Raw genomic sequence first — 20,823 nt, forward strand, 5'->3', positions numbered from 1 at the left:
CTGTGATAGACTGCATCCAGTTTGTTGAGTAGAGTGTTGGAGGCTATTTTGTAAATGATATCGCCGAAGTCGGGGATCGGTAGGATAGTCCGTTTTACGAGGGTATGTTTGGCAGCGTGAGTGAAGGAGGCTTTGTTGCGAAATAGGAAATGTTGCGAAATAGGCCTATTCTAGATTTAATTTTGGATTGGAGATGCTTGATATGAGTCTGGAAGGAGAGTTTACAGTCTAGCCAGACACCTAGGTATTTTTAGTTGTCCACATATTCTAAGTCAGAACTGTCCAGAGTAGTGATGCTAGTCGGGCAGGCGGGTGCGGGCAGAGATCGGTTGAAGAGCATGCATTTAGTTTTACTAGCGTTTAAGAGCAGTTGGAGGCTACAGAAGGAGTGTTGTATGGCTTTGACGCTCGTTTAGAGGTTTGTTAACACAGTATCCAAAGAAGGGCCAGATGTATACAGAATGGTGTCGTCTGCGTAGAGGTGGATCAAGGAATCACCCGCAGCACGAGCAACATCGTTGATATGTACAGAGAAACGAGACGGCCTGAGAATTGAACACTGTGGTACCCCCAAAGAGACTGCCAGAGGTCCGGACAACAGGCCCTCCAATTTGACACACTGAACTCTATCTGAGAAGTAGTTGGTGAACCAGGCCAGGCAGTCATTTGAGAAACCAAGTCTGCCGATAAGAATAGAGTGATTGACAGAGTCGAAAGCCTTGGCCAGGTCTAATGAAGACGGCTGCACAGTCCTGTCTTTTATCGATGGCGGTTATGATATCATTTAGTACCTTGAGCGTGGCTGAGGTGCACCCGTGACCAGCTTGGAAACCGGATTGCACAGCAGAGAAGGTACGTTGGGATTAGAAATGGTCGGTAATCTTTTTATTAACTTGGCTTTCGAAGACTTTAGAAAGGCAGGGCAGGATGGATATCGGTCTGTAACAGTTTGGGTCTAGAGTGTCACCCCCTTTGAAGAGGGGGATGACCACGGCACCTTTCTAATCTTTAGGGATCTCAGTCGACACGAAAGAGAGGTTGAACAGACTAGTCATAGGGGTTGCAACAATGGCGGCGGATAATTTTAGAAAGAGAGGGGCCAGATTCTATAGCCAAGCTGATTTGTACAGGTCCACGTTTTGCAGCTCATGTCCCAAAATCTCTTGAATGGGCTTCAAGATTCTATCATAAAATTCAGGAAAATGCGGTCATTTAATATATATACACTTCCAGTCAAAAGTTTTGGCACACCGACTCATTCCATTTTTTCTATTTTCTACAATGTAGAATAATAGTGAAGACATCAAAACAATGAAATAACACATATGGAATCATGTTGTAACCAAAAAAGTGTTAAACAAATCAAAATATATTTTATATTTGAGATTCTTCAAAGTAGCCACCCTTTGCCTTGTTGACAGCTTTGCACACTCTTGGCGATAAGGACGATAAGAACCAGTTAGTTACAGGCCGTCTAATGTTTTATATCTCAGATTACATTTTTTTTTGCCAGACAGTACTTTTTGAAAATGAAAACAATATATAAAATAAATGGAGACCTGCAAGCTTTCGAAATAGAGAAATATACAGCTGATTGGTGGGAGATGTAGTTCATGTGTGTACTTCAAATGAGATGGTTGTAAATTCTCGGCTTCGTGCTTCTTCTTCGGCGTCAAATACGTTGAAGTAAATTCATACCAAAATACATATACATTTGAACAAAACATTCTTAGCCTACAAAACGAGAACACAGATGTAAAATTGATGTCACTTTCATTGGGTATTACACAATCATTCACAATTATGATATACAATATGGCTTGTGTCCACCAGGTGGCAGTACTATAACTCCCTGTTTAAGACAAGTACACAGAACGGGGGTGAATGTCAATTGGATTTCTCGCATCCTCCCTTGTCTCCTTCTCAGAATGAGGAGAGGAACCGAGGTGAGGAACCTCTGCTCTTCTCCGCCGTTGTGTTTTGAGGAGGCAAGGAGAGGATGCGAGGAGTCAAGGAAATACAATTGACATTCATCCAAAGAAGCTGAATACTTATCATTTCTACCTATACACACCTATGATTTGCACACAAAACAAAGCATATACACCATTGTAGAATACATGCATGGACACACAACTATAATGACAATATATCAATGTACACTGAGTGTACAAAACATTAGGAACACCTGCTGTTTCCGTGACATAGACTGACCAGGTGAATCCAGGTGAAAGCTATGATCTCTTATTGATGTCACTTGTTAAATCCACTTCAATCAGTGTAGGTGAAGGGGAGTCAGGTTAAAGAAGGATTTTTAAGCCTTGAGACAATTGAGACATGGATTGTGTGTGTGTGTGCCATTCAATGGGTGAATGAGCAAGACAAAATATTTAAGTGCCTTTGAACGGGGTATGGTAGTAGGTGCCAGGCGCACCGGTTTAAGTGTGTCAAGAACTTCAACGCTGCTGGGTTTTTCACTCTCAACAGTTTGTATCAACATTGGTCCACCACCCAAAGGACACCCAGCCAAAATGACCCAGCATCCAGGGTGCAACTCAATATTAGGAAGATGTTCCTAATGTTTTGTACACTCAGCGTATATTGGTTTGTCTATGTATGTTTCCATGGAGTATATGTGTTGTTTCTCCATTTCAAAGCTAAACCAAAGCATTTAATATCAACACTAATATCACAAATGAATAACAGGAAAAGATTGGGATTCCATTCCGCACTTACAGAGGCAGACAGGTTTGGGTGAGTCCCATTTGCCCAGCTTGGTGCAGTGTGTGATGTTCCTGCCCTCCAGCATGAAGCCAGCATGGCAGCTGTAGTGCAGCACGGTGCCCTCCACCGGTGGCCCAGGGGGCTTCAGCGCCACCCTCCCATTCTCCAGGGACGTCCACACACGAGGGCACAGCAGCACTGGGAGAGAGATGGGCAGAGTAGTGGGAGGAAGGTTAGTGGGAATGACAGCAGTCATATTTACAAGACATGTACTAACTGCCAGTGTGTTTCTGCTCTCTTGCCAACTCCTTATGGAACATATACGGCATGACAATTCTATAAGGAGTTGGCAAGAGAGCAGAAAACAGATTGGCACCCAGGCTACTACGGTACCAGTGTTCATTTTGGCAGCTTTTTTCTATTTAGTTTTAGTCTTCAAAAATATTTCAGTCACATTTTAGTAATTTCCTTCGTTAGTTTTAGTTATTATCAGTTGACCAAAAACAATTGGACAATTTTTGTTTAGTTTTAGTCACATTCATTTTAGTCTGCATTTTTTTTCCAATTAAATAATTAATACACCACATGGCCAAAAGTATGTGGACACCTGCTCGTCGAACATCTCATTACAAAATCATGGGCATTAATGTGGAGTTGGTACCCCCTTTGCTGCTATAACAGCCTCCACTTTTCTGGGAAGGCTTTCCACTAGATGTTGGAACATTGCTGCGGGGAGCATTAGTGAGATCGGGCACTGAATTTGAGCGATTAGGCCTGGCCTGCAGTCGGCGTTCCAATTCATCCCTTAAAGGTGTTCGATGGGGTTGAGATCAGGGCTCTGTGCAGGCTAATCAAGTTCTTCCACATCAGTCTCGACAAACCATTTCTGTATGGACCTCACTTTGTGCGCAGGGGGTATTGTCATGCTGAAACAGGAAAGGGCCTTCCCCAAACTGTTGCCACAAAGTTGGAAGCATAGAATTGTCTAGAATGTTATTGTATGCTGTAGCGTTCAGATTTTCCTTCCCTGGAACTAAGGGGTCTAGCCCAAACCATGAAAAACAGCCCGAGACCATTATTCCTCCTGCACCAAACTTTAAAGTTGGCACTATCCATACGGGCAGGTAGTGTTCTCCTGGCATCCGCCAAACCCAGATTAGTCAGTCGGACTGCCAGATGGTAAAGTGTGATTCATCACTCCAGAGAATGCGTTTTCAATGCTCCAAAGTCCAATGGCGGCGAGTTTTACACCACTCCAGCCGACGCTTGGCATTGCGCATGGTGATCTCAGGCTTGTGTGCGGCTGCTCGGCACTTACAGCTGACCAGGGCATCTCTAGCAGGGCAGAAATATGACAAACTGAGTTGTTGGAAGGTTGGCATCCTATGACGGTGCCATGTTGGAATGTTGCTGAGCTCTTCAGCAAGGCCATTCTACTGGCAATGTTTGTCTATGGAGATTGCATGGCTGTGTGCTCAATTTTATTCAAATGTCAGCAACGGGTGTGGCTGAAATAGCCGAATCCACTCATTTGAAGGGGTGTCCACATACTTTTGTATATATCATGTATTTACCTCTTACTTCCATCATGTGCACATTCAGCTAGACTTATCCAACTAGGCCTATTATCCCTGGATATAGCTGACACATTGCTATTGCGGCCGATTGTAACCAATGTCAGCCATGATTTACCATATATAGTGGGGGAAAAAAGTATTTAGTCAGCCACCAATTGTGCAAGTTCTCCCACTTAAAAAGATGAGAGAGGCCTTTAATTTTCATCATAGGTACACTTCAACTGCGACAGACAAAATTAGAAGAAAAAAATCCTGAAAATCATATTTGGTTGGATCAACACAGATGAAGAAGACGACATGGGAAAATAGAGCTCTCAATCTGATGTGATCAAAGCAAAAATAGTCTACATTGAAATAAGAGAGATTAAACATTATTGTTTCTAGTAAAGGTTAGTTACAATTGAAGTGTCCTGGCCTGCTGGCTATGCATCAGTTTTTTTTAAATGATGGGTGACTGAAGTGACATGTGTGGGAGAGCTGGGCAGATCAGCTCAATCAAACCATGCAACTGAAAGACGTTCATTCTGCCAAAGAGAGGATTGCATTACATATTCTGCAAAGGCATGCATATGTATGATTGGAAATGACAGACGAAAAGGAGCTTCAATGTCAATTTGAATGTGCATTTGTCTCGTGGAATTCTCATATCGTTACATTTTCATCAACTGAAATGAAAACTAATTTGTTACCATTTTCAGTTGTTTTTTTATGTCTTCTCGTTATAGTCATTAGTTTTCATCAGGAAAAATAGGTTGTTGACAAATATTTAGTCATAGTTATTGTTGATGAAATGAGCACTAAGTTACAGAGCAGAGTGGCGCACAATAATCAATGATACATCAAAGATATCCTTAAGTGGTAGCAGTAATATAGTCCAGTCAATCCAGGGATTCCCTCTGACAGGCATTGAAGAGGGAATTTACCCTTAGATTTACCCTTAGAGTGACACTGAAGTCAAGCGGGTAGGCTGTAAATAAAGTAGAGAGTACTTACAACATCTGCTGTGCAGTGTGATGTCGGTCCATGTGCCGTTGGGAAGGCACTTCCTGACCTTAGGTCCCACTATGACCCTGTTCCCCCTGCAGATGTACTCTATCTCGTAGTCCACTGGTAGGATCTGCACATTGCGGATCTACACACATAAATAGATGACATAGATTGATGTTTAGCTATGTCTTTAAATATGTACATCACCTGACTAATGAGTCATTTTTCCTATAGGCTTCAATGCGTTGCTATGATTAGGACAACAACAACATAGTAGACACTAAATATGGCCATGCTAGAGAGAACCAAAGGGGCGATTACGTCAGAATTGACAAGAAAATATATGAGCTATTTCTACTTTATCTAGGGTTGGATATGATTAAAGGTAGAACTGATAGTACTGTGATAATAGTGATAGTACTGTGATAGTAGTGATAGTACTGTGATAACAGTGGTAGTACACTCTTAGAAAAAAGGGTTCCAAACGGGTTCCTCGGTTGTCCCCACAGAAGAGCCCTTTTTGGTTCCAGGTATAACTCTTTTGGGTTCCTTGTCGAAACCCCTGTGGAAATAGTTTTACCTGGCACCAAAAAGGGTTCTTCAAAGGGTTCTCCTATAGGGACAGCCGAAGAACCCTTGTAGGTTCTAGATAGCATATTTTTTTCAAATTGTACTGTGATGGTATTGAGAGTACTGTACCTGTTCTTGTGTCAGGCCTCTGTAGCGGATGCCTCCATCTCTGGGAGGACGGATGATGGCACAGCCTAAACAGGAGACAAGAGAAAGACATGATGAGTGGAAGAATAATCACTTACAGTAGTCTACATTACAGTCATGAGCTATATTACACTTCAATTATAATCATCACTTCATCTAATGCCTTCCTCCATTCATTCAACAACATTGTGAGGATGCTCCATTTAGGTCATTTTGCAATCTCCACGGTTTTTCTAACTGCTAACACACTTACACAAACACAAGTTGCACGCACATGTACACACACAAACACAATAATTACCTCCAGTTGTTGAATTATGCATGGCCACAACAAGAGATGGCAGAGCATACAGAATTATAAGAAACAATAGCTGTGCCATTTCTGAATCTGGAGAGAGAGAGAGAGAGAGAGAGACTAAAGGATTAAATAAGCGACAGAGAGGGAAGGTAGTTTTAAACAGCCTTTACACAGTAGTACAGTCATTATATTGTAACAAAAACCTCAAGTTCATTGGAGGAAACAACATTCATAATGGGACAGTCTTATCAAACACATACACTACAGGTTAAACATTTTAGAACACCTACTCATTCAGGGGTTTTTCTTTATTTGTACTATTTTCTGCATTGTAGAAAGACATCGCAACTATGAAATAACAAATATGGAATCATGTAGTAACCCAAAAAGTGTTGAACAAATCAAAATATATTTTATGTTTGAGATTCTTCAAATAGCCACCCTTTGCCTTCACATCGGCTGATGTAAAAAGGGCTTTATAAATACATTTGATTGACGACAGCTTTGCACACTCTCAACCAGCTTCACCTGGAATGCTTTTCCAACAGTCTTGAAGGAGTTCCCTCATATGCTTGTTGGCTGCTTTTCCTTCATTCTGCTGTCCGACTCATCCCAAACCATCTCAATTTGGTTGATGTCAGGGGATTGTGGTGGCCAGGTCATCTGATGCAGCACTCCATCACTCTCCTTCTCGGTAAAATAGGCCTTACACAGCCTGGAGGTGTGTTGGGTCATTGTCCTGTTGAAAAACAAATGATAGTCCCACTAAACCCAAACCAGATGGCATGGCGTATCGCTGCAGAATGCTGTGGTAGCTATGCTGGTTAAGTGTGCCTTGAATTCTAAATCAATCACAGACAGTGTCATCAGCAAAGCACCCCCACACCATTACACCACCACCTCCATGCTTCACGGTGGGAACCACACATGCAGAGATCATCCGTTCACCCACACCGTGTCTCACAAAGACATGGTGATTGGAACCAAAAATCTACAATTTGGACTCCAGACCAAAGGACAAATTTCCACAAGTCTAATGTCCATTGCTCGTATTTCTTGGCCCAAGCAAGTCTCTTCTTATTATTGGTGTCCTTTAGTAGTGGTGTCTTTGCAGCAATTCAACCATGAAGGCCTGATTCACACAGTCTCCTCTGAACAGTTGATGTTGAGATGTGTCCAGTCATGATGGACTGTTGTTTCTCTTTGTTTATTTGAGCTGTTCTTGCCATAATATGGACTTGATCTTTTATCAAATAGGGCTATCTTCTGTATACCCCCCTCACCTTGTCACAACACAACTGATTGCCTCAAATGCATTAAGAAGGAAAGAAATTCCACAAATTAACTTTTAAGAAGGCACACCTGTTAATTGAAATGCATTCCAGGTGACTACCTCATGAAGCTGGTTGAGAGAATGCCAAGAGTGTGCAAATCTGTCATGAAGGAAAATGGTGGCTACTTTGAAGAATCTCAAATATAAAATATATTTTGATTTGTTGAACACTTTTTTGGTTACTACATGATTCCATGTGTTTTTTTCATAGTTTTGATGTCTTCACTATTATTCTACAATGTAGAAAATAGTTTTTTAAAAATTAATGAGTAGGTGTTCTAAAACTTTTGACCGGTAGTGTAATTCATAACCATTGACAAGGACAACCCAGATGATCATCTAAACCAGTGACCAAACAAAAACATACACCAACCTTCATATGTACACTATTCATCTAGTAACAAAAACCTCACCTACAGCAGTTTAGTGAGTAGTACTCCTACCACTAAAGACCAGTGTGTTAGTTGTTACTAATATGTACTCGCTCCATGCGCTATAATGAGACAGTATGAGAGCAGAACTCACTCTGCCATAACCCTTTGCATAATGGAGTGGGGTAGGTCAAGACCGCTCACTCATTCCAACAGTGTGTTTTCAGTGCTAACACAGCCGACACACCAGCCATACGAGTGTATACTAAAGTATAAATACCCCTAAATATAGCCACTCGTTTGAAGTGCTGAATAATGAATGCAACTTCATCATGTTGAGCGAGAGAGAGAGAAACAAAGCTCCACAGTGAGACGGAGAGAAAGAGAGAGGGAAAAGGTGGGAAATGCAATGAAAAGTATGTGTGAGACAGAGACAGAGAGAGAGAGAGCGAGCGAGAGAGGGACAACACAGTGGGAGACACTCCTCACATACTGAGATACATAAAAGCAAACTGTGTGAGCGTGGTATGGATCAGACAGCTTAAAATATATCAAGCTAGCCAGCTTCATAAATATTATGGTAATGTCAGTGGCCTATATTAAATCAACAAGCTGTGCTCTAGCTTTAGGTGCAGCAAAATTAATTGCAGCACCATGGACAGCGGATGTATCTGAACAAAAGATTCCAACTGGGACGAGCATAGAGAAACAGATATTTCAGGACCATGGACAGCATCCACGGCATCACAGATACGTATCTAAGCCAGAGACCAAAACGGCGACACACAACATTTCATCCAAGAAATGTAGTTTATTTATTAAGCAAGCCACATCTGATATGCTATTAGAAACATGCTAAAGCAATTGAAAAATAGCCATATGTTTACAATGGTGTGCAGGTGGATTTAAACATCGAGACACGTTCACTGGACTGATATCGCCTACAAACGCTTTAATGAGGGTCGCTCTTAGGGTGCTACCAACAGTAGGCTACTGGTAATTGCTGGTCCGGTTTGACACGGCCGGGAATCCTTGACGGCCTCTCGAAGAAGGCCAGCCCTATATCCGTTTGCAGAATTCAGATTTGAGAAGTTCGGATTTCATGTCAATTCTAGCATGCCATTCATTCCCATAGCCTAAAAACATTCACTGAAAATGTGCAAAATATATCCAAAGATAAACTCACGTCATTAATAGGTAGGACTGTGTGTTATATTATGCTACGATAAAAAAAACATGTAAAGTCGGTCCTGCTTGGCGAAACCTGTCATTTACGAGAATACAAATTACATAGGCTAGAGTAGACCTGTCATCTGGATACATATAATACAGTCACATCTATGCAAGCTTGATTCCTTAGAATTATGCACGATTGTTTAGGTTGCATACTGAGTAAGAGATTGTAGCATGTAATCATGTGTACTTACAAATACTTTCAACGCGCTCAATCAAGATGACCGTATGTCCGTCGGTTGCGACTCGTTTGGGAACACCCAAATGTCGAATTATTTGGTCAAATGTGCTTCTTTGCAACGTATTGTATGGCTATGTTTTTATGGCTACAAATGTGCAATCCGGTCCCCATGCATAGGCTATACATTGAATGTCAAAAGCAACCGTATTAATCAGTCTATTGCCATCTACTTCAATTTCGTATGGTGAAAAGTCAGAAACGAATAATGTACATATAAATACACGCACTATATACAATCGCTTCCCCATGTACGACGAAACACCGAATCCTTACACTCCCTCCCTTTTTTCTCTCTCAATACAATCTCCAGCTAATTCACGACGTCATGATGGAGAGACGTACGTAGGTAAGCCTACCGTGCGTAAAAGTCATTTTCTCACGCACACATCTCCTTATCCAAGATGCATGTTGAGGTATTGGCCCACGCCAGCAAATCGTGATCATGGCAAATCTAAGCGCTTTAATTTTATGATAAGCGTTATGGAGTTATCCTAATCGGTAAGTATTTATAGGCAATAAGCAACATGGAAGATTCCCAAAATATGCAATTTGAGCCAGCATTAAGCCTTTGTAAAGCCTTCAGATCCTATGTCAATAAAGCAGGAATAAGTCGTTTTTACAACATTGACCTCTATTTTCAGCTTTAGTAAAACCAGAGATGTTCTTATAACACAGGCTTTGGTACCCATCTCCCTCACCCTCCTCTCCTGACATCTATTCTGAGAGCACCCGACTCCTTCATATTTATATCCTGTTGAATAATTGAAGCAGGGGGATAAAAGATAACTCATCTCTTTTCCTGTCTCCTCCCAACTCTCGCTTTTTCTGCAAAACCCACATTTTTCTCCTCTTCTAAATCTGAAATTTAGTATCACATCCTCATCCTTAGATAGTGTTGAAGTACAGTATGAAGTAGAAGACATATTGCAAAATACAATATATTGGGTCTAAAAATAGCAACAACATAAATCAAGATTCCTCTTATTTTATTCTTTAACTGTTTGATATTGCATACATGTAAATAACAACAGTGAACTGTACTATATAGCTGGGTGACACTACTGCACCACTTTATGAATAAATAAAGAGGAAGACATCAAATGGACAATGATTGAAGGGTTGAAAGCACAAAAATACAATTACTAGTCATTCTATTTCTATGGCTGAGAGAATGAGGGGAAGATATGGATATATTGGAAGCATGTAAAGAGCGGGACAGACGGAGGTCAAATCAGGAATACAGCAGATAACCAGCATTAAATAAGATCCCTTTAAAATAAAGATCCCTTTAAAATAACTATTCAAGGACATTCAAATACATTTGTACATTTCATTAGTTTCTCTATAATGTTGTAATTATACACAAACTTACATTTAATCTATTGAATACATTTCTTGTACCCTCCACTTTGTCAAAGCAGTACACAGACAACATATTCAAATTAATAAAATAAAAAATAGAACAAGTCTAGACAAAACAGTGTTAGGATGACTCATAGATTATTCAAATTAATCATATAGTCAAAAGCATGTCCTTCATGGGAGTATTTCTCAACTGTTGACCACAGTTTAATACTGTATACACAAATTTGAACAGTATGCTGTTGCAGCCAGTGCTATGCTGTCTTTGTTTGCGTCGTACTGTGTCAAAGGCAAGGCACATTTCAGTTTACGACCCAGGTGGCTCTAAATAAACAATATATTGGGAAATTATTTTATTTAAAAAAATACGAAACAATAGGATATTAAAATGATGGGCTTAAAATAGTAAAATATAATATTATGTCAGCGTGATCTTTTATGAACAATTTATTCAATTTTTTAGTTAGCCCTGAATACTCGTATACATTTAACAAAAGTCCAAATAAATAGTCCGGAGTGCTTTCTGTCATCAAACAAGTTGTCAGAATGGAGTTTGTAACCCTCTTTAGTGTGTTTTGGGGTCCTTTTGATTCGTACCCTGAAACCAGGTTTCCAGAATATGAAAAACATTTTTTTTAATTATTATAATAATTTATTAAAAAAACAAATTCTTCTAGCACTTTTTGCAATACACGTTTGAATTTATGTACTAAAATAAACAATATTTACAGTGTGAAACAAAAATCTAGATTCCACGTGCATATGAATTCACACATACTTTTTTGTTCCACGAGAACATTGTTTTTAACTTACACCAGAAATTCAGTTACGTCATTTAGATTGAATAGGGACCCCGTTTGTCACGTTTATTGTAGTCTCTTACTTGGATTGTTCCTTCATGCACTAGGACATACCTGTCTAAGGTTTCCTTATTGCCAGAATAAGAGAAGTAAAGCAGCTAATCTCAGAGGCATGTACGGTTTAGGAGTTTCAGTAGTGTTGTAATATGATGCAAAACCTGTCAGGCTCCTTATAATGTCAGGTCTTACTTGTCAGCGTACCTGTTCTTCGTTACTACGTAGTATCATACACCCGTTTAAATGTGTTACTTTAGAGCAGATCTGATTTTCCTCTTTGCCAGGATAATGAGCTAGCTAGACCGGACACTTATTTTCTTTTCAATTGATAAACTATAAGCGAGAAGGACAGGTCTCACAAGCTGAAGCTCCTGTGATGTTGCTTCAGGAACTGCTGTTGGCGCTGCATTTGTCCTTCTCTTCTTTCTCTTTCCCTCCCTCCCCCGCTCTCCTCCCTCTCAATCTCTCCATCCTCCCCAGGCAGACTGCCCACATCGCTAAATTCCCCGAGGTGTTCGATGGAATCGCATTTCTCCAGGTCAGAAGCGATGGTCTGCAGACTGAAGACGGAGAGGGAATCTGACCCTGCTCTCTCTCCATGTGTCTCGGGCCTCTCTCGCCCGTTCTCCCTGTATTTCTCCACCAGCCCAATTTTCTTATCCACCACTCCGCTTCTGTCCACCCTGTCAGTCTCTATTGCCCCTCTTCCACATGCCCCGCCCTCGGCACCACACACCACACTGTCCGACTCCGCCCCAATAGGGGGACTCCGCCCGCCACAGGCCATGGTTTGTCCATCTTCCATATGGTCCCGTCCCCTCTGAGCATGAATGGCCTCGCTGATTTGTTCCAGTTTGTGCAGGGCGACAGAGTAGCGTTTTTTCACTTTGGTCACATGCTCCTCCAGCTGCATCACTTTGGTTTTGTGCTCCTGAAGTCACAGAAAACCCAATATGATGGAGATAAAGGACAGAGCAACATACAACATTAATTCCTCCTTGGTTTGAGGCCAAAAAGGGAACAATAACCAACAGGAGCGATCATGGATGGACATGACAGCTCTGTATCAACCATTTCCATACTTTTCTAACAATAACAGCTTGAAATTACATATATATTAATTGCAACATATATTATATATAACAGTTGGTTGGTGGCACCTTGATTGGGGAGGATGGGCTCGTGGTAGTGGCTGGATTGGAATAAGTGGAACAGTATCAAATACACCCAACACATGGTTTCCATGTGTTTGATGGCATTCCATTTCCCCCATTCCAGACAATATTATGAGCCATACTCTCCTCAGCAGCCTCCAATGTTATATATCAAATACAGTGCATTCGGAAAGTATTCGAAACCCTTGACTTTTTCCACATTTTATATCATTACAGCCTTAATCTAATAAGGATAAAATAGTTTCCCCCCCCTCATCAATCAACACACTATACCCCATAATGACAAAGCAAAAACAGGTTTAGACATTTCTGCAAATGTATTACCAATAAAAAAAACTAATATAACATAAGTATTCAGACCCTTTACTCAGTACTAAGTTGAAGCACCTTTGGCAGCGTTTACAGCCTCGAGTCTTTTTGGGTATGACGCTACAAGCTTAGCACACCTGTATTTGAGAAGTCTGTCCCATTATTCTCTGCAAATCCTCTCAAGCTCTGTCAGGTTGGATGGGGAGCATCACTGCACAGCTATTTTCAGGTCACTACAGAGATGCTCAATCAGGTTCAAGTCCGGGCTCTGGCTGGGCCACTCAAGGATATTCAGAGACTTGTACCGAAGCCACTCCTGCGCTTAAGGTCATTGTCCTGTTGGAAGGTGAACCTTCACCCCAGTCTGAGGTCCTGAGCACTCTGGAGCAGGTTATCATCAAGGATCATTGTACTTTGCTCTGTACATCTTTCTCTCGATCCTAACTAGTCTCCCAGTCCCTGCACCTGAAAAACATCCCCACAGCATTCTGCTGCTGCCACCCCCATGCTTCACCGTAGGGATGGTGCCAGGTTTCCTCCAGATGTAACACTTGGCATTCAGGCCAAAGAGTTCAATCTTGGTTTCATCAGACCAGAAAATCTTGTTTCTCATGGAATTAGAGTCCTTTAGGTGGCTTTTGGCAAACTCCAAGCGGGCTGTCATGTGCCTTTTACTGAGGAGTGGCTTCCATCTGGCCACTCTACCATAAAGGCCTAATTGGTGGAGTGCTGCAGAGATGGTTGTCCTGGATGGTTCTCCCATCTTTACAGAGGTACTCTGGAGCTCTGTCAGTGACCATCATGCTCTTGGTATCTTCCCTGACCAAGGCCCTTCTCCCCAGATTGCTCAATTTGGCCGGGCAGCCAGTTCGAGGAAGAGTCTTGGTGGTTCCAAACTACTTCCATTTAAGATTGATGGAGGCCACTGTGTTCTTGGGGACCTTCAATGCTGCAGACCTTTTTTGGTACTCTTCCCCAGATCTGTACCTCGACACAATTCTGTCTCGGAGCTCTACTGACAATTCCTTTGACCTCATGGCTTGGTTTTTGCTCAGACATGCACTGTCAACTGTTGGACCTTATATAGACAAGTGTGTGCCTATCTTTGTTTTTTGAAATGTACAAAACTGTCTAAAAACCTGTTTTCACTTTGTCATTATGGGGTATTGTGTGTATAATTAATGAATTTAATAAATGTTATAATAAGGCTGTAACAAAATGTGGGAAAAGTCAAGGGGTCTGAATACTTTCCCGAATGCACTGTAAATGATATATCTATGTACCTCAAGTATGTAGTTGAACTGGGCCTTGAGCTCGAAGTAAGGCTTGGACTTAATGATGGCCCTCTTGAGAGATTTCTGCAGGGTCTGGACTCGAGCCTCTGCCGTCTGACAAGAGTGGGTGACACGCATGTGCTCCCGTTCGCTGCGTAGGCGCTCCTCCTCTGCCTCGTTCACCTTGAGCACACAACCACACAAAATGTTAAGATGGGGAAACACCCCAATCAGTATCCTAACCCCCAACCAACCTAACAAAACAAACTTCCTAACTAATATAAACCAATCCAATTAAAAACAGAGTTCAGGCATAGGAGAAAATGGTAAGGAAAATACTGATTCAATGTATACCATATCAGCCACCTCAAATAGCCTACACATTGTATCATTGCATCAAATGTGATCAATGATAAATTGCAACACATACAGTGGGGCAAAAAAGTATTTAGTCAGCCACCAATTGTGCAAGTTCTCCCACATAAAAAGATGAGAGGCCTGTAATTTTCATCATAGGTACACTTCAGCTATGACAGACAAAATGAGAAAAATATCCAGAAAATCACATTGTAGGATTTTTAATGAATTTATTTGCAAATTATGGTGGAAAATAAGTATTTGGTCAATAACAAAAGTTTCTCAATACTTTGTTATATACCCTTTGTTGGCAATGACAGAGGTCAAACGTTTTCTGTAAGTCTTCACAAGGTTTTCACACACTGTTGCTGGTATTTTGGCCCATTCCTCCATGCAGATCTCCTCTAGAGCAGTGATGTTTTGGGGCTGTTGCTGGGCAACATGGACTTTCAACTCTCTCCAAAGATTTTCTATGGGGTTGAGATCTGGAGACTGGCTAGGCCACTCCAGGACCTTGAATTGCTTCTTACGAAGCCACTCCTTCGTTGCACAGGCGGTGTGTTTGGGATCATTGTCATGCTGAAAGACCCAGCCATGTTTCATCTTCAATGTCCTTGCTGATGGAAGGAGGTTTTCACTCAAAATCTTACGATACATGGCCCCTGGATTTTTTTTCTAATTTTGTCTGTCATAGTTGAAGTGTACCCATGATGAAAATTACAGGCCTCATCTTTAAGTGGGAGAACTTGCACAATTGGTGGCTGACTAAATACTTTTTTGCCCCACTGTAAACTGGAATACTGCTTACACTGGTAGCTGGGGTTTCCCCATGTTGCCTTGGAAGTAGCATAGTTGACCAATATCCTGCCAAACTAATTTTAAACCAGTTTTAGTCATGGGGGAACATACAGTTGAAGTCGGAAGTTTACATATACCTTAGCCAAATACATTTAAACTCAGTTTTTCACAATTCCTGACATTTAATCCAAGTAAAAATTCCCTGTCATAGGTCAGTTAGGATCACCACTTTATTTTAAGAATGTGAAATGTCAGAATAATAGTAGAGAGAATTATTTATTTCAGCTTTTAATTCTTTCATCACATTCCCAGTGGGTCAGAAGTTTACATACACTCAATTTGTATTTGGTAGCATTGCCTTTAAATTGTTTAACTTGGGTCAAACGTTTTGGGTAGCCTTTCAACAAGCTTCCCACAATAAATTGGGTGAATTTCAAGCCCATTCCTCCTGACAGAGCTGGTGTAACTGAGTAAGGTTTGTAGGCCTCCTTGCTCGAACAAGCTTTTTCAGTTCTGCCCACAAATTTTCTGTAGGATTGAGGTCAGGGCTTTGTGATGGTCACTCCAATACCTTGACTTTGTTGTCCTTAAGCCATTTTGCCACAACTTTAAAGTATGCTTGGGGTCATTGTCCATTTGGAAGACCCATTTGCGACCAAGCGTCAACTTCCTGACTGATGTCTTGAAATGTTGCTTCAATATATCCACAAAGTTTTATTCCTCATGAAGCCATCTATTTTGTGAAGCACCCCCACAACATGATGCTGCCACCCCTGTGTTTCACGGTTGGGATGGTGTTATTTGGCTTGCAAGCCTCCTCCTTTTCCTCCAAACATAACGATGGTCATTATGGCCAAACAGTTCTATTTTTGTTTCATCAGACCAGAGGACATTTCTCCAAAAAGTACGATCTTTGTCCCCATGTGCAGTTTCAAACTGAAGTCTGTTTTTTTAAATGGTGGTTTTGGAGCAGTGGCTTCTTCCTTGCTGAGCGGCCTTTCAGATTATGTTGATATAGGACTCGTTTTACTGTCGATATTGATACTTTTGTACCCGTTTCCTCCAGCATCTTTACAAGGTCCTTTGCTGATGTTTTGGGTTTGCGGACGACACAACAGTGGTAGGCTTGATTACCAACAACGACGAGACGGCCTACAGGGAGGAGGTGAGGGCCCTCGGAGTGTGGTGTCAGGAAAATAACCTCACACTCAACGTCAACAAAACTAAGGAGATGATTGTGGACTTCAGGAAACAGCAGAGGGAACACCCCCCCATCCACATCGATGGAACAGTAGTGGAGAGGGTAGCAAGTTTTAAGTTCCTCGGCATACACATCACAGACAAACTGAATTTCCACTCACACAGACAGCATCGTGAGGAAGGCGCAGCAGCGCCTCTTCAACCTCAGGAGGCTGAAGAAATTCGGCTTGTCACCAAAAGCACTCACAAACTTCTACAGATGCACAATCGAGAGCATCCTGGCGGGCTGTATCACCGCCTGGTATGGCAACTGCACCGCCCTCAACCGTAAGGCTCTCCAGAGGGTAGTGAGGTCTGCACAACGCATCACCGGGGGCAAACTACCTGCCCTCCAGGACACCTACACCACCCGATGCTACAGGAAGGCCATAAAGATCATCAAGGACATCAACCACCCGAGCCACTGCCTGTTCACCCCGCTGCCATCCAGAAGGCGAGGTCAGTACAGGTGCATCAAAGCTGGGACCGAGAGACTGAAAAACAGCTTCTATCTCAAGGCCATCAGACTGTTAAACAGCCACCACTAACATTGAGTGGCTACTGCCAACACACTGTCAATGACACTGACTCTACTCCAGCCACTTTAATCATGGGAATTGATGGGAAATGATGTAAATATATCACTAGCCACTTTAAACAATGCTACCTTATATAATGTTACTTATCCTACATTGTTCATCTCATCTGCATACGTTGATACTGTACTCTATATCATCGACTGCATCCTTATGTAATACATGTATCACTAGCCACTTTAACTATGCCACTTGGTTTACATACTTATCTCATATGTATATACTGTACTCGATATCATCTACTGTATCTTGCCTATGCTGCTCTGTACCATCACTCATTCATATATCCTTATGTACATATTCTTTATCCCCTTACACTGTGTATGACAGTAGTTTTTTTTGGAATTGTTAGTTAGATTACTTGCTCGTTATTACTGCATTGTCGGAACTAGAAGCACAAGCATTTCGCTACACTCGCATTAACATCTGCTAACCATGTGTATGTGTCAAATAAAATTTGATTTGATTTGATTTGGGTTGATGCACTTTTCGCACCAAAGTACGTTCATCTCTAGGAGACAGAACGCGTCTCCTTCCTGAGCGCCATGACGGCTGCGTGGTCCCATGGTGTTTGTACTTGCGTACTATTGTTTGTTTCTGAGGTCTTGGCTGATTTCTTTTGATTTTCACATGTCAAGCAAAGAGGCACTAAGTTTGAAGGTAGGCCTTGAAATACATACATCCACAGGTACACCTCCAATTGACTCAAATTATGTCAATTAGCCTATCAGAACCTTCTAAAGCCATGACATAATTTTCTGGAATTTTCCAAGCTGTTTAAAGGAAAGTCAACTTAGTGTATGTAAACATCTGACCCACTGGAATTGTGATAGATTATTTCACTTATAATAAACTGTCTTGTAAACAATTGTTGGAAACATTCCTTGTGTCATGCACAAAGTAGATGTTCTAACCGACTTGCCAAAACTATAGTTGGTTAGCAAGAAATTTGTGGAGTGGTTGAAAAACGAGTTTTAATGACTCCAACCTAAGTGCATGTAAACTTCCGACTACAACTGTAGCTACGTGGCGGTGGGAATTGTAAGGGAAATACTGATTAAATGAATACCAAATGAGCTCGCTCACATACTGATGAACACATTTATAATTTTATATTGATGCAGTTATAGCAGTAGCTGGGGTTTGCCTTGTTACCTTGGAGGTAGCATGGTTGAGCATCTCCTGCCAGGTGGGGTCCAGGGTGTTCCTGCCGTCAGCCATGAGGCCCTGCTCTGCCACGTACACCATCTCCCTGGCAGCCGTGTGCATGGAGACGGCCCGTTCATAGCTCAGCGCTGCCTTCTGGGTCTCCTGCTGAGCCTGTGAGAGGGACGGCCAATCAGATACTGAGAAAACAGGGCATGCAGTTGCACAGCAACCAATCACGTGGGACAAACGATTACACTGTTGTTGAGATTTGAGAAGTGGGACCAGGAGGTGAATGGCAAATACTGCATCGTGACCCATATTTTGATTCAGTGATAAAGAACTCTTGAAATTTGTTGTTGCAAATGCAACAAAATCCCACACAGTGCATGTACAACAGTACCTCCTTGGCAAGTCGACGAGCCTCATAGTAGGGCCTGGCCTTCTCGATGCAGGTACCAAGCTGGGAGCTGTGGGCGTTCAGTTTTCTGGCTGAGTCTGTGAGGATCTTCCTGTAACCTGATCTGGCATCCTACACATGCACAAAAGGAATTCCTTATCAGATTTCATTGTAATGGGCATTTCTGCTCATTCCAGATTAACAATGGGTTTACAGCAAGTTATGGGAATTGAAAATGAACTGACGATTGATTCTTTGGAAAAACCTGATCAGTACGGAAAGGGGTGATGTATGGGGCCAGATTTATCATGGGAGAGGTGATGATATCCACTTACATCTAAGTGCAGTTCTAGTTGGTTGATCTCTACACTGGCCTCGTTGAGGTGTTCCAACTCCTCCTGGAAACAGAAAATATGAGGAAGCACAGGAGGAAGCAGATACGTTGATTAGTTGGTTTATAACAACACAATCGGTTAATATTAGCTCTCTTGGAACCACTGTTACATTTGGTGGATAAACCCTGTTGATTTCAACCTGGATTAACATAGATTTATCACTTCATAATATCAGAAAGAGTGGCATGTGCACAAACATTGATTTCATCCTCCTGAATTAGCCCTCGTGGACTGAGCAAAACATCATTCCACTGTTGAATTATCATCAGTATGCTAATAGCTCATTCAATACCACCGACTGCAGTGAATCTACTCATGCATGCAACTCATTTTGTAAAGCTTTAGCTATGTAGCATAGACCAGGAAATCCCATTGAGATCAAAATATATTGTAAGGGTTCAGTCAACTTTTCCCCACCTGAATTCTGGGATCCAATTCCTCTTCATATGGGCTGTGCAGTTCACCTTCGTTCTTCTCTTTACACTCTTCTCCCTCGAAGGTGTCTTTCTCTTTGAGCACCGATTCAGCTGTATCTCCATTAATTTCTTTGTCATTTGGTTCCCCACCCTTCACCTCAGCATCCCCACCAGGGGTCTCTTGCCTCCATTCGCCCACTTCGGGGTCTCCTGAGCCGGCTGGGCTCACGCGCAAATCTCCTGGCTCCATTCCAGGCCCAGTTAGCAAACTAACGTTAGCTAACCAAATAACGGTAGCTTTGCTTTTCTTTTTAGCCAACTAGCTGTGTTCTAGCCAGTTACTAACAGCGTTTTGTATGTGTGAGAATTTGATTAGGACCATAGGGAAAAAACTATTTTGACAGACAGCAAAGCCAGACTCTCTGGTGATTCAGTGTATCATTCAATCCCGCTAGTTTAGCCACAGGAGGCTAACGTGACGACACTACCAGTACAGTAGCTAACGCTAGCTCTACAGCTAGCTAACATTAGCACATTGCATTCAAACAAAACATTATTTTAAAAGAAATTGACTGCAAATAACGGACATTAAAATTAAATATATTCAATAAATGATATTTTTTCATCACCAGTAGTCTCTCCCCCATCTCTCCCACCTAGCGTTCCGTCCACCGCTTGCTTGCTAGCTATGTTCTTACCTAGCAAAACAAAAGGTAAATAGAGAACGCTTACCTCGTCTTTTGGTTTGAACTCTTACTGGTTCCGTAGCCATGACTCGTCTTACTTGCACGTTCCTTCTCGACAATAATAGAAGATAAGAATACGACCACAAAGTACATGGCTAAGTATTATACTTTTAGGATAGGTATAATACAGTTAAGCACAATTTATAGTCCATTATTTACACGTGTTTTGGGGAGGGGGTCAATTGTTTAAAATTTAGTAGCCTTATGTGAGGTGGAGATCATTAAAAAGAAAAATATATACACTGAGTATACCTAACACTCCTAATATTGAG

At 41.7% G+C, this 20,823-nt stretch overlaps 2 protein-coding genes across 3 annotated transcripts in view; both read right to left on the reverse strand.

Annotated features, from left to right (window-relative positions):
• Positions 1-10,349, reverse strand: part of LOC112223821 (gamma-aminobutyric acid type B receptor subunit 1-like) — an 88,550-nt gene extending 78,201 nt beyond the window's left edge. For both annotated transcript variants that reach the window (XM_042312146.1, XM_042312143.1), the window contains exons 1-5: positions 9,435-10,349; positions 6,307-6,393; positions 5,988-6,052; positions 5,295-5,433; positions 2,737-2,922 (exon numbers count right to left, since the gene is read on the reverse strand). In XM_042312146.1, coding sequence (XP_042168080.1) covers positions 2,737-2,922; positions 5,295-5,433; positions 5,988-6,052; positions 6,307-6,385 — 469 coding nt within the window. In that variant the 5' untranslated portion in view covers positions 6,386-6,393; positions 9,435-10,349. The remainder of the gene's footprint in view (positions 1-2,736; positions 2,923-5,294; positions 5,434-5,987; positions 6,053-6,306; positions 6,394-9,434) is intronic.
• A 101-nt stretch (positions 10,350-10,450) lies between these two features.
• Positions 10,451-20,774, reverse strand: LOC112230935 (SH3 domain-binding protein 5-like). Its single transcript, XM_024397348.2, has 6 exons — positions 19,807-20,774; positions 19,330-19,392; positions 18,998-19,126; positions 18,604-18,768; positions 14,468-14,641; positions 10,451-12,631 (listed from the first exon to the last, which is right to left on the reverse strand). Exons 1-6 carry the CDS (start codon positions 20,053-20,055, stop codon positions 12,056-12,058), a joined length of 1,356 nt encoding a protein of 451 aa, XP_024253116.1. The 5' UTR covers positions 20,056-20,774; the 3' UTR covers positions 10,451-12,055.
• Between the last annotated feature and the right edge of the window lie 49 nt (positions 20,775-20,823).

This window comes from Oncorhynchus tshawytscha, linkage group LG03 (genome assembly GCF_018296145.1).
Source record: "Oncorhynchus tshawytscha isolate Ot180627B linkage group LG03, Otsh_v2.0, whole genome shotgun sequence".
NCBI classification, from domain to species: domain Eukaryota; kingdom Metazoa; phylum Chordata; class Actinopteri; order Salmoniformes; family Salmonidae; genus Oncorhynchus; species Oncorhynchus tshawytscha.

Coding starts and splice junctions, on each gene's coding strand:
- LOC112230935 (XM_024397348.2), bottom strand. CDS start 20,055: ATGGAGCCAGGAGATTTGCGCGTGAGCCCAGCCGGCTCAGGAGACCCC. Junction 19,393..19,806: donor AATTGGATCCCAGAATTCAG/GTGGGGAAAAGT, acceptor TTCTGTTTCCAG/GAGGAGTTGGAACACCTCAA. Junction 14,642..18,603: donor TCAACCATGCTACCTCCAAG/GTAACAAGGCAA, acceptor TGTGTGCTCAAG/GTGAACGAGGCAGAGGAGGA.